We start from the raw sequence: 26,165 nt of genomic DNA, 5'->3' as shown, positions 1-26,165 counted from the left end.
AAACGCCGAAAGCACACGAGCTTGCAAACTGGTGATTAACAGAGGAAACATAGATCGGACCCGACAAGAGGACCTCGGTAACAAACACCACGACCAACAGCAGGATTAATTACTATACCGTAGTCAGTGGAAGCTCGCAACGCTGCCTGCGACATCCGAGGGTGAAGTCCCGACTCCTGAAGCCAGCAGCGCGCTGAACCACGACCAAACCACAGCCATGCAGCTCTCATTCACCAAAGGCACCACGACGCAGGGTCGGACTTCCAAAAGCTGGGTGGTCACTAAGCACCATTTGGAGCAGTAACGACATTCCCTTTTGACTTTACCCCCCATTACTGCTTTCCTACCCACTTTCTCTAGGGAAAACTCTCCCCTCTCCTCCTGCCCGGGGTCTCCTTACCTCCATGCCGAGCCGCTGCTTCAGCACCAGGGCGGCACACAAGTACCCAGCGCGGCCCACGAAGAGCTCGTCGGAGCCGCACTCGAGGAAGGAGAGCGGCGCGCAGACCTCGCTCAGCTCGCGGAACTTGCCCAGCGGCCGGGCGAAGTCGGGCAGCCCCAGGGCTCGGTACACCAACGCGGCCACCGCGTACACCCCGGCGCCGCCCAGCAGGAAGGCGGCCCGCGTGTCGGCGTCGGCCTCGCCGCTCGCCTCCTGGTAGAGCAGGCAGGCGTCCACCAGGCGCCGGGCGGCCCGCAGGTAGGCCTCCCGCGACGGCGCGAACAGCGGGCACTGAGCGACGTGGTACAGCATATAGGCCACGCCGGCCACCCCGCCGTACAGCCCGCCCTGGCAGCCGCGGGGACCTCCCGCCCCCCCGCCTCCGAGCGGCGGCAGCTCCCTCAGGATCCGCTCGATGGTGGCCGTCACCAGCGGCACCGCCGCTTCTTTATCCGGCGCTGCCGCCAGGCTGCCCGCGTAGTCATCGAAGCGGTTGGCGAAGCAGCGCTGGCTCGCCATGCCCCCGCTCTGCGCAGCGGGAAGCCGCTCGGGCCGGCCGGGAGGCGGGAGCGCGGCGGGGAGGAGCGAGGAGGCGGGAGGGGGGGAGGCGGTCGCCGCCCCTTCGGGGCTGCGGGAGGGGAGAGAGGTGTTGGGTTGCTCGTGGCTGGGAAGCGGGACCCCAAGAGCTGAAGCCACGTGTGAAGCTGAGAGAGTCCCTGACAGGCTCGCGATGGCGCCGGGTCATATGCGGCCCCTTCAGGTGTGAGCCAAGCGGAGCCTGGGAGGAGCTGAAGATAGAGGCCACTGAGTGGGCTCCTAGTTAAAAAAAACTAAATCAACGTCAGCAACAATAGGATAAAGCTTGAGGCAAACGCTAAGAGCATCTCTTGTCCATCTTGCCCTGCTTGCACGAGCTGATGGGCAGTGAAAGACCTTCCAAGAGCTGTGCCCCTGTAGTTCCTTTGCACAGAGCGCTTTTCTTGTTCCCTGGTACACAATGGCAGGACAAATAATATGGTTTAAGGTAAAGAACCCATCGCTTGCAATTGGTTTTGAATTAAGCCACTTATAGCCATCACTTCATAGAACAGAGAATCATAGAAGGGTTTGGGCTGGAAGGGAACTCAAAGCCCACCCACCCCAACCCCTGCCATGGGCAGGGCTGCCCCCCAAAAGCTCAGGCTACTCAGGGTCCCATCCAACCTGGCCTTGAGCGCCTCCAGGGATGGGACACCACAGCTTCTCTGGGCAGCTGTGCCAGTGCATCACTGCCCTCTCAATGAAAAATTTCCCCCTGACATCTAACATAAATCTCCCATCTTAATATTAAACATTCCCTCTTGTTCCATCACTGTCTACTTGTATAAAAAGTCAGCCTTCCTCCTGCTTCTGAGCTCCCTTTAAGTATCAGTAACTCATAATGAAGTCTTCCCTGGAGCCTTCTTCAGTCTGAACAAGTTCAGATCCCTCAGCTTGTATTCATAGGAGAGGTGCTCCAACCCCATGGTCGTCTTTGTGGCCTTCCTCTGGACCTGCTCCAACAGCTCCATATCTTTCCTGAGCAGGAGGCCCCAAACCTGAACACAGTATTCTAGATGGGGCACCACTAGGCACTTCAAGCACCATATTCTTGCTGTTGGATACCTTTACCTTCAGCACTTTATTGTCAACATTTTTCTCTCAAGAGTTTTTACTCACGTTGCCTACATTTCTCTGAAAGACAGATGTTCCTCCGGGTCATCAGCAAATGCTATGCATTTAAGCTTAGGAGATCAAATAATAGTTGATACAAATAAAAATATTTATTACAAAATCATATTTTTGCCTCTGTTTCTGGAAACTATAACATGCTGAGCTATAGTAAAACATTACATCAATGGTATACAGTCATAAGTTAATAAACTTTTATTAACATTTAAATTAATGCAGATGTTTGGTCTTGAGTTTCTGAAAGCAAAGCTCCTTGTACTTCTCTGATAGTACTCATGGTGATTCTAGGTTTACATTTGCCCACTCCAGAGCATAAATATATACAGCAATATGGCCAGTCTGGAATGACCAGGCTTAAAAAAAAATGTGAGACTTTTAAAGCGTTGTTTTCCTTTCTTTTGTTTTTTACCCCCCTCATTTTGAGTATACTTACTTCATATTTTCAGTCTTTCATTCAAATTTAAAAGCAGATACTTACCTGCAATCTTTAGGGTTGGAAGTTGTCTTGGACAGTGTCCTCCTGTTGATGGTGAGGGAATAGTTTCTGTATGCGCTTGTCTCCCTGTAATAAGAAACCACAAGAGTCACCTTGTCTTAGGTGCATCTTTCTGAGAACCTCAGCAAGGGAAAATGGAATTTAGCCAGTTTCAGCAGCAAATGCTTTAAGAAATGTATGAACTTCACAGGAAAATCAATTGGGTTAGCAACACTGTTCTTTAAGAGGGTCAAATAAGACTGCTACAATATTTTGTCAGAAAGGAGTGTGCAACCACATGCAGAAAAGGAACAGAAATGTTCTCAAGACTCTTTTGATAAAGAGTGCTTAGCTACTACTGCAGGGTGAGCAGATGCCATGCAGCAGTTAGAGAGAAATGAGGATGTTTCTGCTGTACCTTTTTTGCAATGGAGCACCAAAGCCAGTGGGAGAGATGAAAGAATATTACACAGATACTTCTTACAACTGTACATATATATTGATATACATATTAAATTAGCTGCCTTAAACTGCTCGTGTTGTCTTGTATAAAACTTTCATGCTTTTAGATGTGTCCTACCTGCTTTTCACTCAGATAATGCCTAGATGAATTCCAGGTATGAATGGAGAAGGAAGGGTATAACACGTGTCTCTCATCAGACCTTAGCTCCAGTGTCCCAGAGAAATGGTGGGCCTATAGTGTGTGGTTTCAATATGAGAAAAGTGTGAATCCCCCCCGCCGCCTCTTGGGGGGGGGGGAATCCCCCTTCTACAGTGGTTTATGATTCCTAGGCATGCTGTGCATCTTGATCCAGGAAGCCAAGGAGTTGGAAGCAAGTTGTAGATTGTAGAAGGAAAAGAGTATGAGACACCTATATCAGGTGTGGCTGATATAGGTAATGGTGATATAGGTAATGGAGAGGGGAGCTGAGTCCTCAGAGTTGTTGCTTCCATTCTAGAAAATCTGTCCCTGCAGAGCACATTGTTTTGTCAAACACATGGGTTTTTGTGTACCGATGTGGTGGCCAGTTTTGTTCCTGCACTGTATTCAAAATCTCTCCTCAGCCAAAGGTGAAACACTGGGCTCACACCCAGGCTGAGCTTCAGTAACAGATGTGTACTTAGAGTTGTCCTAGAGGCTGTCCAGGTCAATTAGAGCACACTGCCTGTTGAATTCAAGAGCAGCTCCCGCTCTATGTATTGAAATCAACCATCAGTACCTGTTACTTCCCAGTGCTGCCATTCCCTCTTAGGAGGGCTCTGCAGGTAAGGTTTGCAGCTAGTTCCTCTCCCTGCCCGCTCAGGCTTTGTCCTGGGAACTCACACTCCTAAATGAGTGTCTTTGGAGTTTACAGGGCAGCCTCTCCCTGCTCTGTAATCAGTTCTTGGCTGATAGGCAGCTGGCTCTTGGGCAATTGGCTGAAGGGATTGAATTAGGCAGAGTTGTTTCATGTCTGCACTAGAATTATAGAACCATTAAGGTTGGAAAAGACCCCTAAGATCATCAAGTCCAACCATCAAGTGCCTATTCTCCACTTGTGCCCTTTGTCTGCCTTTGCTGACATGGGTTCTTGAAGAGTAACATACCACTGTGTGCTGCAGACACTGCTAGCAGCCAAAATACAGTCAAGTCTGACCAGGAAACATGCAGCAGGGGCAGTCCCACCGGTTTCCTAGCACTGTCATTCACATCCTTCTCCTAGCAGACTCCAGTTGCTCAGAGATTTATGCTCGTGGTTTCTTACAGTAAGTATTTTTTCATTTCTCAGATTGTCCTAACCTGTACTACACGGGCTTCGTTCACAAACTGCACAAGAGCTTTTGAATTTTTGTTCCCAGACAATCATTTGACAGTGATGAGCAGACCTATTTGGAAAATGAAATACTTCTTGGCACTGCACAGCAGAAGCTTTTTTCCCAAGTCGGCCTTTTATTCTGTTACTTGTGCATGGTTAATAATACAAACACAATTTCTGCATGACAGAAGTGATGTAAGTTTTACTGCTTGTATTGCCATTTAATCACAAGGAAAATTACCCATCAGAAGATAAAGTGTTATTTTGCAGAGATTATGTTAAATATTGTGTTAGATATTTATATTATCATGCATCATTTGAATTCCAGTAGGTTTACTTGTCCTGCTTTTGTTCTTTCATGAAGCAGATCTACTTTCTGAGACTAGCACGTGCTTGTTGTTAAACAAGATGGTCCATAAACAGTGAAACTAGTAAGATGTGATGTCTTACTGATTTGTTTCCTATTTTCCATAATGGCTATCTTTCTCCCAGGCCAGTCCATGCCAGCAGTTCTCACCCTATCACACTGTTCCCCTTCGGATAGTGAGCATAGTTGTAGTTGGCCCATGGTTAAGGACTGCACTGAACTGCTTTTTGCTCCAAGAGAGCACTACATTTTTGTCCACAACTCAGCTTCATGACACTTAGGATTGAATAGAAATCTAATTTCTTCGAGACTCTGTCTTTATTACTGAATTTGGTTGAAACTGGCAAACAGATACAAAATTGAGGAATTATGTGTGAAATGATAAATAAGTGGATGGACAGCCATGCATTGCTTCCTTAGGAGGCAAAGGAAACAACGTAGAGAGTAGGTTGAAAAGATGGGCTTATTTCACCAGGGGTATCAGTACAGTAAAACACAGCAGCTCTTACAAACTCTCTCATTGTTCATTAGGGAAAAACATTATATCATCTTCAGTGCCTTTATGAATTCTCATTTGCATGCTTGTAGACACATGAAGCACCACCACACCATTGCTGACAAATGCCAAAGCTCTCTGCAGGGTGGGAAGTTCGAAATCCTACATTTTGTTTTTTTCTGGAAAAAAATCTGTCTTCCAAAACAGCACACCTGGGCCCCACCCTGAGCCACCTACTGGTATGGCTATTCCTTGAGTTCCTTCCCTCAGCTTGAACCTACTGAAACTGGCAGGATGGTGGATGTTTTCCTGCAGATATGCCTGTCACAGTCTTCAGTTTCTTTGCCAAGCAGATTACGCCCAATTTTGTATGTGATTTCAAGGTGATTTCTAACGAACCAGGAGTACTTTTATATACTTAGAGAACAGTAGTTAATTTGCAGCTCTCTGCATGATTCCAGAACTGGCTAACACAATAATGAAGCCAAAAATCCTGCTGTGTTTTCCATTATTGATATTAAAATAAAATAGTTAGTTCTGTATTAATAATTAGTCTGTCAGTGCAACATATGCTGTCAATTTGAAATATTCTAAAGTGCTTCTACACCACAAGTGATGTTAATGTGAGATCCAGGATTTTACTTGCAACATTTTTGTCAGGTCTGCAATTTGGAATCACTTCAAAGTACAGGAATAAAATCAGAATCTGAAATTAAGCACTGTTTTTACCTAACAACAGCTACCATTTTTGTCTGTGATATTTCACTTGAATTTTCTTCTCTGTACATTGTGCTGTTGCCTTTGTGCTACCTTATCTCAGTAATTGCCATGATGGAAATGTGTTTGCCAGGGCACAGGACCTCAACTGCAGCAGCTGTGGGTGATGAAGAAAGCTGGGGACAGTGACCACTCTTTGCATCCCCAGGGCCAGGAACAGCCACAAGCAATGAGCAATAAAAAGATTTAAAATAAAAATAAAAATAAAATAAAATAAAATAATAAAATGACATAAAATAAAACATATTATTTTTATAAATAAAAATCAAAACAAGATACCTCTTCTAAGCTCTTTCTATCCCAGCTATTTTCAGCAGACCCAAAGGAGAGAAGAAGCCTAGGTTAGGGAACATGGAGTCATGCATAATTGCATAGGTCTAACGTTGTGTCAGTGGGAGCAGTGTGTTCTAGATGCTTTCATGAGTTAGCAAAATACTGACTTATCTCTGTGGGATCCTAATGAATTATCCTTTACAGTTGCAGACTTAGAAGAACATAAATAACCTGACTTAGCACATACTGTCATTGTCCACTCAAAGAATAGAAAAGATTGCTTCATTTAAGATGTTGGAAATAGGCTGATATTCAAGAAAACTACAGTCACTCCTGACATTTTCCAGATGGACACATTTCAAAATACCATTCTTGGTATATTCACAGAGTTCTTGGGGTGGGAAGGATGCTCTGGGTCCTTCTGGCCCAAGTCCTGCTCCAACAGGGACACCCAGAGCAGGAGTGCCCAGGACCACGCTAAGGCGGCTTTTGAACATCTCCAAGGTGGAGAACCCACAGGCTCTCTGGGCAGCCTGTGCCAGCACTCTGTCACTCACACAACACAGATGTGCTGCCTGGTGCTTAGATGGAGCTTCCCGTGTTGCAGTTCATGCCCGCTGCCCCTTGTCCAGCTGCTGGGCACCACTGACAAGAATTTAGCTCCACCATCTTTGCACCCTCCCTTCAGATATTTGTACACATTGATGAGATCCCCGAGCCTCCTCTTCTCCAGGCTGAGTTGTCCCGACTCTCTCAGCCTCTCCTCACTGTTCTCCAGTGCTCCAGGCACTTCATCATCTTTGTGGTCCATCATTAGACACTGTATAGTTGCTCCATGTCTGTCTCGTACTAGGTAGCCCAGAATTGGACACAGTGCTGCAGCGATATCCTTGTTCTATTTTGTTTTGAGAGGCCATAAAATTCTCTCTCTCTTTGTTTAACATTTTGCAAACCGGGTTTTTTTTCATTCTCAGGAATCCTGAAGCACCGCATGATACACTTTTTCTTGAAACAGTGATAATGTTTTCTTGGGAAACTGCCAAGAACATTTCAAAATCAATTTCTGTTCACATGCTTTTACAGCTTGTGTGATGGGTACACCGTCTGTCTTCATTTCATTGCTACGTTAGTCTGATGGGAATCATAGAAGCTGTGCTAGACTGCACTAGATGAAGATCCATCTATAGGAGTTTATGCTGTTTTGCTCGTTCAGCATCCCAGGGGGAGGCAACAGAAATATGAAGTACATTGCAATCCGTGTTTGTTTTTTATTTTCTTAATGAAAGCAAGATATTGTAGCAGTTTCAAATTTTAGAATAATATGAAGTGTTGATACTGGACTTGGAACAAAAATATTTGCTTTATTTTTGCACCTTCAAATGTGTAAACTCTGATCCAGCGAATGTTTAGCACCTGGGATTTGCCTTATGTACATGAATAGTTTCTCACTGTTCTCTGTAAATACTGTTTGCAAGATCGTGGTCTAAGGTTGTTCCGGAATGCCATTAAGTGTTATTGTTTTTTCTGCTCTTCAGTAAGCAAATGCCTTCTGAAAAAAACACTGGAAGATACATAAAAATAATTCACAGCATCATGAATTATGCAGGGAGACACTCCAGCTCCTTGTAGATAAACAAAATGTTCAGGTACTGAGACACAGATTTGGATGGTGTATTACAAAACCAGGCTCTGATTCAGAAAGCCATTTGGGTCAGTATTGCTCACTTTCTTAGGTGTGCTCAAGTGAACCAGACCTATACTAAATGGCACTGGATTTAGTGCATTTACCCTTGCAATTTTTGGTGAGATTTTTCTGAAGTAGTGTGTTGGGATTATGTGGCCCAAGGTTCTGGTAGCTGGGGAGGACTGCAGGGGTGGCCTCCATGAGCAGCGCTGGGGCAGTACTGGGGGAGCTGCAGCCTGGGGGAAGCCCACAGGGGATCCGCTCAGGAAGGATGGCACTGTGGGAGGGTCCCGCGTGGAGCAGGGGCAGAGTGACCGTGGAAGAGAAGCAGAGATGAAGCGTTACAGTCTGACTACAGCCTCCACTACCTGTTCCTCTGCGCAGTTTAGGAGCCGGAGCTAGAAGAGTGTGGACGGAGGAGGAAGGTGTTTTTTAGTTTGCCTTCGTTTTCGCTGCTCTTGTCTGTTATGAGTAGGAAATACATTACATTAATCTCCCTTCTGCTGAATCTGTTTTGCCCATGACAGTAATCACTGGGCTTATCTCGACTCATCAGGCTTTTTTCATCATGTTTTCTTCACCTGTTCTGTTGAGAAGGGTCAGCTGCCATCAGTCTGAGACCACCACAAGTGGGCTGTTTAAAGGGCATTTCAAGCCACTCCACTAAGTGACATTAGGGACCCACAAAAAATAACCTGCTGCCTTTCCACACAGGCTCAGTTACTATCAGTTGTCTGTAAGCCAGAGGATTGAAGTTTGTTAATGAAAATAGCAATGTCAAGAAAATGAATATACACAAACCTAAATTATATCCTTATACATTAGCTCATTGAAAATTTGAAAATAAATGTTGCTCTGGCAAGTCTTCATTGTTTCAGAACAGAGGCATTCCTTTCTCTTCACATATATTTTTACACTTCAGTTTCCATACTGCTGTTGGTAAAGTCAGCCTGTTTTGTTTCACCTCATTGCCTTCAGCACTTGTGCAAAAATGAAGAACCTTAAGTCACAGCTGGCTGAAATGAATTTGCCTGCATTTGCCTTCTCTTGCTGCCTGCCCTCTGTTCCCCGGTGTCAAGTTCAAAACCATCAGCTTTCTGGAATCGCACATTAAAATAGGTTTGGTGAGCAGCCAGCCCCTCCTTTGAAAAGAGTGCTGGGCTCAATCATTAGAAGTCACTGCAATAAAAACTTCTGCCTCTGTGCTTGTGTTGCAGCTGCCATTGCTGGCAGGGCTGGGCTGGCAGGCTTTCTGGATGACCCACATTTGGATTCTTGTTCTTTAATGCACAGTGACTTTTACAGATGTAAGTGCTGGTTACCTACTGTGGAGAAATTAAATCTCTGAGTGTTAGCCAATGTACGAACTGTTCCTTCTTTTTAGCACCACTTCACCTTCCACCATAGGAAAGCTCAGAAGTACACACTGCAGTATTTAGTCACATTTTTTCTGTATATGCGTAGGTCACTCTGAAAGTAATGCTCGTATTTGTTTCCATGGAAAGTACAACAGATACAAAGAGCACAATAACACTGTTTGATAGAGCAAATCTTCAGATACAAAACACTATTTTTCAACATGGTCACCACCCCTAGCTATGCATTTTCACCAGGAGCCTGTATGCTGTGCTCTTAACAATCAGCACCAGCAGAGGTAATCCACTGTCACTGTCACCACTGCTGCAGCGCACCACCTCACTGTGCTCACATCCACTGCTTGGTCTCCATCAACATTTACCAAGCATCAGTAAATGTCAGTGGGTGCCATTTTTTCTGCATAGACAAATTCAGTTGCACTCCTTTGATTCCTCTGCACTTCCATATCAGACATCATCGTGTCAGGCTGCCTCCCTGCTGCCATCTGTCACACAGCAGCAACATGTAATGAGATACTGGAGGAACAGTGCAACCTCTACTGCCATACCACCAACATCCGCCTCTGACATTGTGAGCCAACATAATAAAACAGGAGGCATTACTTTCGGAGCAATCCTTATACATTTAGATTTGTGTGTTATTTTGTTCAAGGGTTGGATTTAAATGTCAAACATCTCTTCTGATTAGAACTCTACAGATCAGACTGATGTTGTCAATGAGCTTGACTCCCATTTGCGTTAAGGTCCTGCACTCCCATTTTACGTCCAAGTCCTGTTCTTGCAGCATGTCTTTTGGATCTCAGTCTGGATCAGTCTGGGCTGTTACTCCTGTTGCTTTTCACTGCTTGCGCTGTTAGAAGATGGAAAAGCACTATATCCAAACTTGTTAAGCACAGGAATTTTCCACTGGCTTCCTCCCCACCATTGCTGTAGTGGAAGCTTCTGAGTGAGAGAGGACATAGTGCAAGCATTTTATGCCCCACTGATGGCTTCTTCCTAAAATAGCACTGAAGACCATTAGTTTCTGGAACAAAGCAATGAACCTCCTCCTCTCCCACCCACATCTCCCCTCAAACACATCCTGGGGACCATGGGCAGACCCCATTCACTGGTGGGCAGCAAGTGGCGTGTGAAAGAAGCTTCTTGGCATTCAGACTACATTTTGCTGTCAACATGTGATGTCCCTGACTCCCTGTTCCTCACTTCATGGCCTACAGGTGGTAGGTTAGGAACAGAGATGTACACGTGTTGGCAGTAAGGTTACTCATTCCAGGTCCCACTACAACACCTGTCTAAAAACGAAGATTTCTGAAAAGCCATCTCTAAACAGCTTTTAGGAGAGAGCGGGTATGTTGCATTGCAGGCTGTGGAAGCTCAAGTTTCTCTTCTCCCAAACAGTAAGATTCCCCACGCATTCCACACCCTGATCACAGGGCAGAGAAGGTGGTAACACAGCCAGGAAAGCATGCTGTGAAATAAAGCTCTCTCACTGAGTCATCTTCTCCTCGCTTGTCCTCTGGGCTGGAGGAAGCAGGGCTGGCAGGCGGAGCAGCTGGCTGCTTCCGGGAAGGCAATGCCAAGCACTGCCAAGGAGTGGGATGCAGATGTAGCCAGGGGAGGTGTGAGATGAGCCATCCTATTAGTGTCACTTGCAGTGTGGGGACTTGACAGCTCTTTCATATCGAAGGCACAAAGGTCGTGTGTTTTCGGAGCCTTTCCCTCAGGGCAGCATAAGCAGAATTCAAGACTGGAAATTAAGTCTGTTTCATTTAAAATAATTTCAGAGGATGCTTCCCTCACCCACCACTTTTTCTTCCACATGGGCTGAGCTTTAATGATGTTAGGAATTGGTAAGAGTAATATTGCTTCCAGAATGTGGCATAACTGAGTTTATTTCAAATGCATAAAGGCATCTGGAATAAACAACTCTTTGTTTCTGAAAATGAGTTACGTGATTAAAATGAACGCAATCAATTTTCTTAGGCACTGCAGTTAACCAAAGTGATGTGTCTAATCAGCAAATTATGCACTTTTAAGTAACATATTATAGCTTGGAATGAGGAAACTGCTTTAAATCAGTCCTCTGTATCCAGCAAATCGCTGTGCAGAGGTATTTATATAGTCACATATAGAATCTTCTGAGTGAAAATCATGAGGGTTTTCTAATTGGACTTTACAGTAAAAAACTTTGCACCTAAGAATTTGGTACAAGGGAGACATCTGGTGAGATATCCTCGTACTGCCGTGCCGTGCATACACACACACCCGCAGAGCAGGGCTCAGTTGCGTTCTGTCATCAATTCATTGACCTCAAACACAGTTATGTAAGAGACAGACTGAAATTTGAAAATTTCCCTGTCCTATAAATACTCGACTTCTTTGCTGTAAATTATCAGTTGGAGTATTTATAACGTTGGCCTCACAGACTCGCAGAGCTGGTGTTACTACTGTTACAGAGTGCTAAGCAATACTATAGGAGTGCTGCTAACCTCGGTACAGTAAGTAATCTGGGCAGGCAAGGTGAGGCCAGATCAGGTGAGAAAAGGAGAGGGGAGAAAAAGATTATCTGCCTCTGTTGTACTTAATGTTTCTCTGAGACAGCTGCATACACAAGCAATTTCTTATGAGTTTTACAGGTTCCCTGCTATTCTTCCATTTGAGGGACTTTAACTAAAACTGCAGTGATGTTATAGGGAAGTGACTGTCTCTTAGCATTAAAGAAGCATATTGTATTTTGTTTAATGGCTGACATGTTAAGTGCTCTAGATTCTACATCCAGATTCAGCTTGTCTTGAAATTTGCTATGTTTAATGGAGACAGAAAAGAAAATGCATTTCATTTATTCCACACTGCTGCGTTTTTACCCTGAGATAGTGCTGAAGGAATGAGGGAAAGCATCCATGGCCACATCTGGTAGTGGTAGCTGTGTGTACTGCTCTTCAGAGGGTGCTGCTTAGCGCTTGACACTGTGTGGAAAAGTGAGCTTTCCCACATGAAAAGAACTCATTTTCTATCATATTTCCCTGTCCATTCCCCTTAATGCACTTTTCACAAAATATTTTTCAAGCTTGCAGGTAACTTCACATTTCTATTCACTCAAGAGCATCTAGGCCAGGCTACTTCCAGGGCTGAGAAGGGCCATGGCTGCCTCTCAGGCCTGCCCTTTGTTACCTTGCTTTGGGAAAGTGAAATCTAGTGCCTCTTGGTCCCACTCCCAGCCCTTGCAGGATGAACAGAAAGGTGAACTGACCCAGTGCACAGGAACAGCTTGACTGTTGGACAGAGCACAGGTAAATGATGTGCCGTTCTTCAGGGCCAACAGCCATGCAGATATATGTCTAAGCGACACCTTCATAAGTGAGAATGTAAAAGAAGGTTACAAAAAGCTAATATCTCTTGATCGTAATGGTATTATATTCCCATTAGTATCTATTTAGAAGGGGCTCTTTTACTATGTAGAACTGTTTTAGCGCATACACTTGAAAGCACATCCTTGGCTTTGTGCCTCAATGCAAGCACAAAGCATAACTGGACTGGAAAATTAAGGCCTTTCTTAAGTTTACAGTGATAAATGTGTCATGAACCTAGATAACCACTATCCCCCCCCCCCTTTTTTTTTTCCTCTCATTTGCTACTTTTTTAATTTGTGGAAATACTTCATGTAAGCAGTACCTCAGTGTGGGGTAAATAACTCCCAATGATAGTACTCCGCAAAGAGATAGTATAGGGGATGATATATTTTAAGTAGTTCTATACAAGCAGTATACAGATAACACAAAAGAGAAGATGGCTCACCTTTATGATGACAAGGCTCACAGGGGACTCCATGTGGGAGGGATCTCCAAGAAGAGATCCTTCCCTGGTGGTGGTCAGCCCTTAAATGGGGTTTGGGAGAGGTGGAACCAGGCTCCACCCCTTCCACTCACACAGGTATATCACCTTCACCTGTGCCCCCATGGCTGACTCCGTGCTCACCTCAGGTGACCAATCAGTGGTTCAGCAGTTCCCATACACTCAGGCATCTTATTTTTTGCACTCACAATTAGAAATTGAGCAGCTCAACAGAAATCCATCCCTACTTACTGTAGTCAGATTGGTTCTGAGGTCAGCTGTCCACTTGGCAGCAGACTGATGTCACAATGAGACTCAAAGTGAATCTTCACTTGAGGCTCCCCTTGATATACCCGGTGGCTTTCCAGATTTCTTCATGTGTATATGTCTAAAGTCAGGGAAAAAAAAAAAAAAGAAAGAAAGGCTATAAATGACCCCTTCTGCTGCCTGTTTGTAGTGCTGCCTCTCAGTCTGGGGTTGGACTCACACACTGCCCTTCTGCCCACAACACTTCAGTCCTCCCAGGCTCCTGTGATGCTCTTTCCCTTTCCCTCTCTTGGAGCTGTGCTGTTTGCAGTGCTGCTTCCTCTCACTCTTCTGAACTGATCATTCCTACAGTGCAATGATATGCACTACCAAAGGTCACTGCAGTGATTATCACTAAGAATAACTCAAATGTAGTATTCACAAAGAAAGGTGCTGGTCCTGGCAGATAAGGTTGGCTGCGATGACAATACTCTGTTATCTATCATAGACACAACAAAAACTTGCAAAAATTATCAGAACTGAATATACTCTATTCATTAAAAGCATTTCATTGACCCTACTGAAAACAGCCTGCAGAGGGCTTCTAGCTAACAAACATTTCTTGGCTCTTTTAAGTAATATTTGAGACTGTTCTATTTAAATGTCACATCACAAAAAGACTTTAGACTTCATGCTATAATTGAATGTTACTCACCTTTCCATTTATTGTTGATTTTTGCTGTGAAATCAGCACCTGTGTGCATATTGGGTATTGATTCACAGCCACTTACTTCAGAAATCTTGTTTCTTCACCAGTTTTTCAGAGAGGAAAGATGTAAAAGCTGTCCAGTTCATGTTATGGTTGTGGTAGCGGCCAGGATATGTGGAAACACGGAGAAATAGACCCTTGATAAAAATGCACTGAGATGCACTGATTTTTCATCCATCTTTTTCCCCGCTATGCTGCATTTTTGCTTTGAGTTCGCAGACTAAAGCTGTGGGTTTCAGACCCATGCTTGTAGCCTGCTAGACTGCACTACAGTGCACATAATAAAGATTGAATATTTGCTTCTGCAATAAAATTTACCTAATCAGGTGCTGAGGACGCATTCAGAAATTGAAGAAACTCATCTCAGCTAATGCTAATGACCTACTGTGTGCCTTCGGTTTCTGTGGTAATTTCTCAGATATGAAGCAGGGAGAGTGGTACGTGTTTTCCATCTTTATGAAGAGTTGCTCAGGTGACAAACATTTTTAAAATGTCGTTGTGATTTTATGGTGTTTTAATTTCCAGTGATAAAGAACAATGATATCTGTAAATAAGAAGTGAAAATGTTATTTCTTTACAGTTCGAGCTAGAACTTGTATGAAAGCCTGTGGATTTGGGTACTGAGCTTTTTAAAGTGAGGTAAATAAATCTGCCATTTTCAGTTGCACATTTATTCTCTTTAACCTTCTACTGAAGCAAACAAAGAATATGTCATACCTATATTTAAACCACCTTTGACATGCTTATTGCAAGAGATGCAAAGATTTAGAAACAGCACTATAAATAAAACTATTTGTCGTGTTTGCCAAACACACATGCACGCATACGCATGCTGACCTTTGAAAATCACTGCTGTTCTGAATAACCCCAAACATAAGAAATGAGACAAAAAATAATTGTCCCATCTCCTATCATTATTTAACAATTCCAGAATTTCCTTTAGACGTTGTTCTCTTCATATCTCTGGAGAACACAGCATAGTTTTTCTGCTTAGAGGGATAAATGCAACCGTCATTGTTCTTTTTATTCTATATATAAGAAAGATGAGTTAATAATTCTTCCAGATGGAGAATTCTGCATCGTATGAGGAAAGTTGTCAAGAACAATCAAATCAAACAGCATTTAAGATATGTAACAGAACCTCCTGAAAAAAAGGAAATAAAACCTTTGCTATATTCCTATTCTCAAATGCTAGCTCAGGTTTTAATGACAATATTGCAGATCAACCTGATCTCTCCAGTATCTTATGCCACTGATGAATGAGATGTGATTTGCTTACAGATGCTATTCATAACTTGATTAATAGAATGGAGACAGCCCTAGATAAATAGTTGCTCTCTCTGAAAGGATGCTTTTCTCCCTACCTACCTCTGAACAGAGCACAAACATCACTATGGCATATTCCCAGTGAAGTAAAACTACGCAGTTTTATCACTGGATGGAAAAACAGACTAAGCATACGTATAGCGTGGTCATTGGTACACAGATCTGCTGACAGAACAAATGAGTCTGAGTCATTGTTTCCATTTATTTTAAGTATTTTATTTTAAAATGTTAGCTTCCGTGAGAGTTTCCAAGGCCAGTATTGCATCACACAAGGAAGCATACCCATCTTCCTCCTTCAGTCCCTTCTCACTCACTATAAACCAATTGAGGCCAGCTCCAAATTCCATACTCTGTGAACAGTGCCAAGTGAACCCAAACTGCCTTTTCAATCCGTGACACCATCTCTTGGTTCCAGGTAGGTCTGTAAAATGCGACGGCCTATGATGTTGAAAACATACCCTTTCCATTCTCTTATATAAGTTTTAAAGAAAGAGTCATATATGCACTCACAAGCACAGCTGCATGCTGAATTAAATCTCTAATTAAAAAAATCAGCTTCTACATCTCACTGCTGGAAGCCCATTTGACACTGCAATCATCTCTCTAACCCAAACCTTGAGAAAAATATTTCAAATTTTCATCCTGCCACTATTTTCTACCTTCTCTCTTCATGTCCAGGAAATTTACGTTCCTCAGCTTTATCTCTCCATACTGAACATGTGTTTGTAGTACTATATGTGCAAAGACATCCAGAACTGTGCAACTGTTGGGAGGAAAAAACAACAAAAAAAAAGATCATTCAGGTAGACCCCTTTGCACTCTTCACACAGAGGTTTCATCCTAAGCAAGATCAGTTGTACTCTTACCCCAAGACTTTTCTATACACAATGACATGAGATAGAGGGACTTCTGGTTTAGATCAAGACGTCCTTACCCAAATCCTTTTAGTGGAAATTTGGGTCTGCTGATTGGGAAATCAGAAAGAACAGAGCATGAAACTGAAATAACCTCAGCAACATAACTGCAATTGAGACAAGGTATTTGCCTTCCTCAGAGCTTTGGGAAGAACAAGAAGGAAGGCATCTAGCAGGTATTATCACTACCTAGAGACGGACTGACTGAAGACCAGAGATCTGTTTCTTGCTACCTTCTCAAGTGTAAGAAAATTAATCACAGAGCGTCCCTCATCACAGAAAAAAATAATGAACATATTGTCTTGAACTGCTTTTACTGAATCAGACTATCTGTAAGGATGATTACATGACACATAATTTGAGTGGTAGAGGGAAAACTGTGCTGGAACATTGCACTCCAGGTGCAGAGGCTTTCTGCTTCCTCAACAAAGGGAACATTTTGGTGCTTCTCTGCTTGCTATGTAGAGTTTGTATTGGCCCTCACTGCCTGAGTATGAAAGGAAGGACTGGCACACTTTCCATATGGCCTACGTCTCTGGAGGACTGATGCATGTGTACATTATTTTTTGACAGAAAATCCAAATTTAAAAGTGTGACCTAATGCATACTCTATATTCATGTCTGTAAACATTTGTTACAGACTGCTTCAGTCTGAGCTTTGTTTTGAAAGCGTACTTCCTCCAACCACCTACAAATTCCTGCTACAATAAGAGAGACTATAGGGGGCTGTCAGAATGGTGGGTGTCTGCTGGTAGGTATCCAGAAGGAGTCCTGTTTATGAGGGGATAGAGTTACTGATGTGAAATTACTTCTTTCTGAGATGAGGAGGACTGTTTGTCTAGCCCTGTGCTAGAAGAGAGTCCAGCTGCTGCAGAAGTTGAATTGTGAGGAGAGAGTTCAGAAAAAATGACAAGAAGGTGTATATGCAATGCCAAAGAAACCAGACTGCAGTCTTTTTCCATGATTTGCATTGCCCAAAACCTCAGCCTCTGAAATGGTTAATTCCAGTGTAAAAAGATAACTGGCTAGCCAGGTGTTGAAAGGGATTAATAACGATGATTGATAGTGTGGGGAGAAAGAGGACTGTGTCCTCCAAGACACCTCTAAAGCTGTAGGTACAAGAAGCTGGTATGTACAGACAAGTGGTCTCTGGCAGCAGTGATGTCTAATTAAACCTTGGTATCTCAGGACTGTTGACAGGCTGTCCTGGAGGACATAAATGACTTCTGGACTGACCACACCAGCAGATACACATCGTGTGCGCTGTTGCTTACATTTAGTGGTTCTAGATATTCCTTGAGATCAAATGGGAGTCTTTAACTTCCTGAACTCCTCAGAGTTCTCATTGTCTCTGGGGCCAAAGATGTCCAGGAACCTAGATTCAGGAGCTCTAGATGCTCCACTGCCTGGTGCTTTTCCAGTTAACCAAGACTGAAGAGCCCAAGGATTGAATGGCTGTAACCATGGTATCAAATGCCATGTTTAAAACACTCACGAAGGCAACATCTTGATTCAGGAAATGATTAAGATCTCTATGAGACGGGTCATCAGCAACTGCTGTCATTTAGTGAAAGAAGGGATGTATGCAGTAAGGGGTGAAAAGAACTGAATACTTTGGGGATTCTAAATAAGAAATGTTTTCTATATGCAATCTTTTGCCTAGTATATCGTCTTTCTTCAGTCTTCCCTTATGAATGTTATTGGACAGCTGAGACATTTTCAAGGCTCCTGCTGCCACTTTACAAGTCCAGGTTAATTTTATAAGGTGAATTTAAAATAAAGCCAATTTTAAGTGCTGATATCTCTGGCTCACATTTTGGCACAAGGTCTTCCAGATTACTAAGTCTTTTTTCCACCATATTTGCATTAACTGACTGATCCACTGAAAATAGCATAAGCATATACAAATGAATATTACATTAAGCTTGAATCCTAGCATGGGGCAATCTGAGGGGACCTGCAGGCTCATCTCTTAAGAGCCAAGGAACCTGTGTAACTACATATCTTTGGATGAACTTGCAAGGAAACCCATTCCATCCAAGGCAGAGAAGCAATTAGAAATACAGTCTGTATTGTCTCACAGGGGCTGGACAGGCTCTGGGAAGGAGTTTGCCTTGCGGCAAGCATCCAAGTTTGTCACCAGGCAGTGCCTCAGAGCTATGTTTGGGATCTATAATCTGAACTCGACAATGTTCCTGAGGAGCCAACAGACAAGGAAATAAATTCAAGTGATACATGAAATATAAGAATAAAAACAGCCTCAGAAAGATTAATGTTCATGTGAGGGCGGTCTGCAAGAAGAAAAATAGAGTCACATTTGGCTGATGGATAGGCAGTGATGAGTGTGTGCATCTCTTATGATTATTACCAAACTAAGAGGATCTACATCAGTGTAGTCTTCGTCAGAACTAAAAATCTTGTCTTGCATGTTGGGATATATGCACACCACAGTTTGCATGCTCATATGGACAATCACATGAAGGGAAAACACAATCTGCTGTAATGCCTATCTGCCAGACAAAATGTGCATGATTAGTTCCATATGGCTTTTCCTTCTGACAGAGTAGAGCTCCAAAGTGAGAGAAGATTTCTAAGGAAGGTGATGATGCATTTCAAAATCTCAGTTCAACAGTGCACTTAAGGAGGAAACTGGCCTTCAGTGGGATGGGTTTCTGTGCTTTGCTGAGTAGAGACATCCTTAAATATCTGCTTAAAATATGTAGTTGTTAAGACATGATCCTTGCTGGATAGGCTTTGAATCAACTTCCAAGTCAGCTCTGGATGACAGTTCAAAAGCAGAAATCTGCATTCTACAGAAAGATAGGATCTATTTTCTAATGTAACATTTTTTTTTCTTTATTGCTGTGCTGCAATTCATCATCACACAGTCACGTACAGGAGATACTCCTCACACTATGTCATGGAAGGAGGTGCCTAGTCTCACGTGTGCCTGCACTTATAGTTGGTGTGGAGAGAGTTCTTCAGAGGACAAACCAGAAAATCTAGATGTTGCACTGCATTTTGACATAACCCACCCCTGACCTTTAGTTCCAGTTTTGGAAAGCTTCTGGGTGAGCTCTGCTTTCCATACACTATACAAGGGAAATGAGGGAGACTAAGTTTTCTGGTTTCTATGTCTACAAGTTATTTGCTTCCTTTAAGAGCTGTTAATCACCAACAGGAATGATGTTTTTCAAAGAGAATATTTGAGAGTGGATTGATAGTCTTGGGATAAGGCATTTCGCTTGGAGAGAGGTGTTCTGTGGTTCCCTGGGCTGCTATGAAAATTGAAATATAGAGCTCACAAGGCAGAGGAAATGCTCTAGAATAGGAGGTAGACTCCTCATCTCAGGATGCGCTCTGCCCTCTGAGCTCCAGGTCATGGCTGCCACGGACCTTCCATTCTGTGATGTTCAATGGTCCAGCTTTGAGAGGTCATGGGGAGAACTCCCACCCCAACCATGCTCTGACTGAAGTTTAGGACATACTCCTAAGCTCAGAGAGCTAAGGACTCTATTTTTCCTGGGATTAGAAGTGCCTAGGACTCAGCTATTGTGTTCTCTGGAGATGCGTCCCACCATGCTGTGGGATTGAATTACTGATAATTGAGTTGCAGTAGTTCAGGCCAGTGTAGTGAATTCTGAGTGCACACAGCAGACAAGTCCCCACACAGCTCCACGCTACATGTACCCCTGCCTGGTCAGCTCAGCAGAGCTATGGACAATTGTGGGCACACCTGACCCTGCAACAGGCTTCCAGGGAAGTTTTTTTCTCTGAGCTTGTAGATGTTTTGCACATCAAACCATCAGGGGAATGTTTCCCTCACGTAGGCACAGTGGGGGGGACGACAAGATCATGTCTTGATTCCTTCCCCTCTGGGAGCTCCCCAGGCTGTGCTTCCTCCTCCTCCCCAGTTCGGCTGCTTAAATCCACTCTGAAGGCAGTTTTATTCAGGAGCTTCTATTTCATAAGCAGCAATAAATGGCTTGTAACAAGAAGTCGAACTGCTGTTACTTCTCCTTTCCCTCAGGCTGCACAGCTTCCCACAGACATCTCTCTAGCCTTTGAATGGGGCTTTTAACAATATATGCTTTGGACAGAGACTCTCAAATTCTGTCCAAGCACCACATTATTAAGTCTCTTTTTGGATCCAAGAATTAATCTGTGTGCCTCACACTGTCATCCGCAAATGGAGAGTTTCCCTGCTTTACAGGAGAAGGGAAACGATCGATATTTCAGAGTCCCCAAAGCACTCAGACAGCTCTCTCAGTGCAGGTGACAAAAGCACCTCGGCTAGACAGGAGAACGCTGCTTTAAAAGTCCTCAAGAACAGTACGGAATAGAGATGAGGTATAACAACGTGGGAGGCAATTGTGGCAATCTATGTGATAGATGGCATCGTTCACAGCACAGCAAAATGGATCTGCCTACAGACTCCCATTCATAGCCTTTATCTTCACCTCCGACATCTGCTTCAAGGCGTGCACTGTAACACAAAGTTAACACTGGGTTCATCCTCCTGCTTTTTAATTGACATTTGCTGTGTAAAGTCCCATGGAAGGAGTGGTCGGTGGAAAAGTTTTACTACATTTTGGCTGCTTATTGTTTTGATGCTCTGGGCTGGTCTTTGCAATTCTGATCAGGAGCCAAAGCACAAAGCTGCGTTCTACCGAAGTGTAGATACAGATTTAGGAGAAAATGTTTACGTTGTGGACTTCTTTGACTAATTGTTTCCCACAGGGAGGTGTCTGAACACTGTGTCCTCAGGTGGGGCACCCCAGGCCAGGACAAACCCCATAGACACCTAGAGCTCAGCCTGCAGCCAGGCATGCTTGGCTGCTATTTACAGGCTCACCCCACGAGAGGGCAATATGGCAACACTCATTGCATTTCCGCTCCTTCGAGAAAATGTTAAAAAAGGAATCAAGCTCTTGAGCTGGGAATTTCGTTCTGCTATATATACGCAGTATTTATAGACACAGCATTTACTCTTTTAAAGCATTGCTGTTTTGCTTGTAGCAGGATCATGTAATCAGTATGCACCACTTTTCTTTCATCTCACGGAGCCTAATGTGACCCTCACCCTCTGCTGCTATCCAGCTTAGGATGACTAAACATTGGAAGAAAACTTCATGTATTTGTTTTTGGATTTCTTTTTCTATTGCAGAGACAGTAAAAGACAAGGAAACTGGGGGCTCAGTGCCACAGCTCAGTCTTGGCAAGCAACCCACTTATCAGCAGTCTAAGGAAGGTTAATCATACAAGTAAAAATCTCCAGCCTCACATCCTCATTTGCACTGACCCTTCCACAGTTCAGTATCTGTTTTCATCCTGCCCTCAGGTCTGAGATCCCCTTTGTTCAGCTGACAGACGTCTGTACCAACTCCTAACCTGGTTGTCCTGAACGTGCTTTCTAACTGCGCTCCTGAAAGGAAATCATGGCTCCCACTGCAGCCTACAAAAGGTTTATCTTCTGCTTGACTGGAAGCTGCTAACCATATGCTAAACATCTTTGATAATGCCATCCAGAAATGTTTTCTCTACGTATTTCATATTCTGTCTTACACTCCAAAAGGCCATGCATATTTCGCAACTGTCTTATCAGATGCAGCTGAAATATATTTCTTCTGAGCTGCTCAGTTCCATGGGAGTGACTGGTCCCAGCTTTGCCTTACACAGATCCTTCTCACCAGCTCTGGGCCTTGCTACTGATTTGCAGTGTCGCCTCTTATTAGGAAGGAGAACACAGCATCATTAAGCAGATTTTGACAGGTAAACAAGAGACAAAAGGCATCACAACTGCTTTGACTAATGCTGCTGGAAGGAAGGAAACATTCCTACATGCATCAGCTTAGAAAGAATAAACCAATGAGGTGAGAGATAAGGAGCACCCAGCATGTGCTAAGGGCAAGATTGTGGGGAGGATGCTACAGACACCCAGGGCAGCCCAGCAGGCAGTGATAGGGACTAGGCACAGCTTGCCTCGCACAGCCACAGATAGGTCAACGTTTTCAGCGTGGCACAGACATGACTGTGTTACATTTAATTGCTATAAAGGATAGGGCAGCTCCGTGGAATGGAGGAAGTAGCTAATTGAATTAGTCATTCTCACAGTCACCGCTCAGACGCGTGGCACGTGGTGCCCCACATGCACTGCACCACACGGTCACTGGCCCCTAGGGTGTGCTGCTGATGTCTGTGCTCAGATGTAGAGATGATGGAAAGCAAAGGGTTTGCTGTTCTCTCTGGATAGGCCCTATAGTCTTAAGGTCTGTGTGGCCCCCACCACCACCCCATCCCAGCTCTGTTCAGCACATGGGATGGGGCCCTTTAGGGAGGCACCTTTACTGCTGCAGGCTCTTGCTGCACCAGGATGGCCTCAGGAGTTCTTTCACTCTCACAAAGAGAACAGCTTTCTCCAGACTACATTTTACCAACATTTTGCTGAGTGTTAGCTATAGCTAACTGCCAGCTGGAAATTTTCCTTTGCGTCAACAAGGTTTGCTTAATGGAAGAAGACACTGCTGTCTGGGAAGGCTGTTTTTCAGCCCACAGAACCAATTGCCAGCCGGCAAGAAAAGAAAGGGGGAAAAATGAAGGAAACCATAGAAAGCTCTATAACTTGTTAAATGTGAAGCTCTAGTCGCGTTAGATATATTCAACCCTAATTGCAACAGGCTTTTCAGGGAAAATGAATTTGAACAGACTTGACAATTGAGAATTGTATGTAAATAAGGCTATACCATTTTGTTAAAGCATCATAACGAAGGGGTTGGACTTGATGATCTCTAGAGGCCCCTTCCAACCCCTGCAATTCTGTGAAGAAAACACAGATCTGCATTCAGCATGCAGCCAGTTCATACATCTCCAGTTACATTTGTACACTGTGAGGTATGTGCACATATAGAGGCTGGTCTCCAGATAATCCTCATAAATTAAGCAGAAAAAACCCAGAGTGATGGAGCCTGATGAGTGCAGCCAGCTCAGCCACCTCTGAAGCTGCATCCCACCCACACAGTCCCACTCTTGCAGGACAAGCTGCTATGCTATGCAAAGCCACCCAAAGTATCACCAAACACAATCAAATTCCAATTTAAGAAGTGCGTAAGATTAAAATCAAGCCAAACAGAAGCTTTGGCCTAAATAAATAACTTCATAGGGTAGGTCCTGGCTATGAATAGCCCTGTCATTTGCCTGCTCTGGTATTTAATTTGGCCACAATCAGGTGAGACTTGTTCCAACTAGGCCACAGATTAAAACTCATTTGAAGACTAGAAACTACCCACGTTTGTGAATTTGTCAAGATGCACAATGGACCTTTGGCTCAGTGCTCAAACCCAATGCTTTTCCAGTTGGTCCTCTGTGTTCCCTTGTGTGCGTCACCACATCTGCTTGCTGAGCAAAAGCTTAGGGGCAGTAATTACTTATTCATCAAAAACCAAAAGAGATATACAAATGAAAAAAAAATTGAACGATCAACTCCCAAATGAGAAAAATGAACCCAAGACAAAAGAATGTGTTTGCAACTCCCACTCAAGTATTCAGTGGTGCTTTTAGCCGTCAGTGTCAAATGTAGTAAATCTTTAAGAGACAGGTTATGTAGGAGGCATGAATATCAACATCACACCCAATTCATGCCCCATCTTTGCAGGAAGCTCTGTTTTGAGTAAGGAGAAATCTTTTTTCGTATAGGGCCAGCACTAGTCCTGAAAATGTAATAAAACATATGTGGAGTTGATCATGGTCAAGGACAGAAAAAATCCTTCAAATCGAAGCCAGGCGAACCCAGTAGTCATCAACTCTACAGGAACAGATTGGAGAGCTGCTATGTGAATAAGCAGAATAATCAGCTGTAAGACAGGAACAACACTGGATATAACCCTTCCAGTCATCTCAGCTCTTCCAACTTTGGGCACTTCCTCACCTTAAAGATGTGGGCAGATTGGAGAAAGTCCATCAGTGAGTGATGAGATTAGCCAAATAGGTGGAAAAGAAGCTATTACAATGTGAAGGAAAGATGACCAATTACATGATAGCAACCTTCTAAAATTTAAGAGGCAGTGGCAAACAGCTGTTAAGATCTACTGGAGAGCCTTTCACACACATTCTTCCTACCACCTGGATAAGTAAATACGTTTTCTTAAAAGCTTAACATAGCAAACAGGTTCATGTTTATGCCTAATTTGATTGTCACTTTTACTATGAGATTTTCAATAAATATTTTACAGCATCATGCTTAATGACTTGTTACAGGACTCACAGAATCGTAGGGGTTGGAAGGGACCTCCAGAGATCATGGAGTCCAACCTCCTGCCAAAGCAGCTCCCTAGCCCAGGTTGCACAGGTAGGCGTCCAGGCGGGTCTGGAACGTCTCCAGAGAAGGAGACTCCACCACCTCTCTGTGCAGCTGTGCCACTGCTCCGTCACTGCACTGGATAGAAGTTCCCACACACATTTGTGCAGAACTTCCAATAGGAAGTTGCAAGGACATTCTTGCAGGAGCAGGGAGGTGATCATCCCCCTGTACTCAGCTCTGGTACGGCCGCACCTCGAGTACTGTGTTCAGTTTTGGGCCCCTCACTACGAGAAGGACATTGAGGCCCTGGAGCGTGTTCAGAGAAGGGCAACAAAACTGGTGAGGGGTCTGGAGCACAAGTCTTATGAGGAGCGGCTGAGGGAGCTGGGATTGTTCAGTCTGGAGAAGAGGAGGCTCAGAGGAGACCTTATTGCACTCTACCACTTCCTGAAGGGGGGTTGTGGTGAGGAGGGGGTGGGCCTTTTCTCCCTGATAAATAACGACAGGATGAGAGGGAATGGCCACAAGTTGCGCCAGGGAAGATTTAGATTAGACCTGAGGAAACATTTTTGTTATGGTTTTGTGATTTTTGGTACTGGTATTCCACATCATAACATCATGTAGTGCATTTAGAGTTAAAGAGCCACACCACTCTGGCAACGCCCGATCTCGTCTGATCTCGGAAGCTAAGCAGGGTCGGGCCTGGTTAGTACTTGGATGGGAGACCTCCTGGGAATACCGGGTGCTGTAGGCTCTCTTTAACTCTAAACTCTAAATGATGTTATGATGTGGAATACCAGTACCAAAAATCACAAAACCAAAACAATTTTTTCTCTGAAAGAGTGGTCAGGCACTGGAATGGCCTGCCTAGGGAGGTGGTTGAGGCACCGTCCCTAGCGCTGTTCAAGAAGCGTTTAGATGAGGTGCTAAGGGATTTGATTTAGTAGTTCAGTGGGTAGGGATGGTAAATAGGAGGATGGTTGGACTAGATGATCTTGTAGGTCCTTTCCAACCTAATGTACATATGAACCTATGAACCACCTCTCTGTGCAGCCTGTGCCAGTGCACTTGGGCACCAGCCACTATTAACCCTTCCTATTCTGTTCTTTATATTTTGCCCTATTCAAGTAATAGAACCGGCTGAATATACTTAATATTAGGGGAACTAGCAGACCATTTAGAGCTTCCACAGTCAAGTTAATGACAATTTGCCCACAACCATAACCATTTCCTGAGTACCTGCATGTTGTTTTCCTGAGACATTATTTCTTGCTTGGGATTCTTACCTCATATACAAAAAACGTCAGGCATTTCATCTGGGATAACTGGCAGAATTTAGCTCAACAGGTGTCTGACCCCAGGTTCCATAACCAACAAATTAGATAAT

The 26,165-nt window shown here is 44.0% G+C and overlaps 2 protein-coding genes and 1 non-coding gene across 3 annotated transcripts in view; 2 read left to right on the top strand and 1 right to left on the bottom strand.

The window, feature by feature from the left end:
• LANCL3 (LanC like family member 3) overlaps window positions 1-976 on the bottom strand; it is a 29,378-nt gene extending 28,402 nt beyond the window's left edge. The window contains exon 1 of the mRNA XM_065741555.1: window positions 401-976. Within this exon, the coding sequence (XP_065597627.1) occupies window positions 401-961 (561 nt within the window). The 5' untranslated portion in view covers window positions 962-976. The remainder of the gene's footprint in view (window positions 1-400) is intronic.
• LOC136051402 (uncharacterized) lies at window positions 960-25,722 on the top strand. Its single transcript, XM_065740846.1, is given in 5 exon segments — window positions 960-1,202; window positions 24,958-25,042; window positions 25,045-25,083; window positions 25,086-25,343; window positions 25,604-25,722. Coding segments are annotated over 5 exon segments (744 nt in total).
• Window positions 25,414-25,532, top strand: LOC136053360 (5S ribosomal RNA). Its single transcript, XR_010622624.1, has one exon. It is a non-coding gene; the product is annotated as a 5S ribosomal RNA (ribosomal RNA).
• Window positions 25,723-26,165: the final 443 nt, after the last annotated feature.

This window comes from Cyrtonyx montezumae, unplaced genomic scaffold (assembly GCF_038088225.1).
Source record: "Cyrtonyx montezumae isolate F1298 unplaced genomic scaffold, pur_monq_1.0 scaffold_3, whole genome shotgun sequence".
NCBI lineage: Eukaryota > Metazoa > Chordata > Aves > Galliformes > Odontophoridae > Cyrtonyx > Cyrtonyx montezumae.
This window is presented reverse-complemented; position numbering and strand designations above follow the sequence as displayed.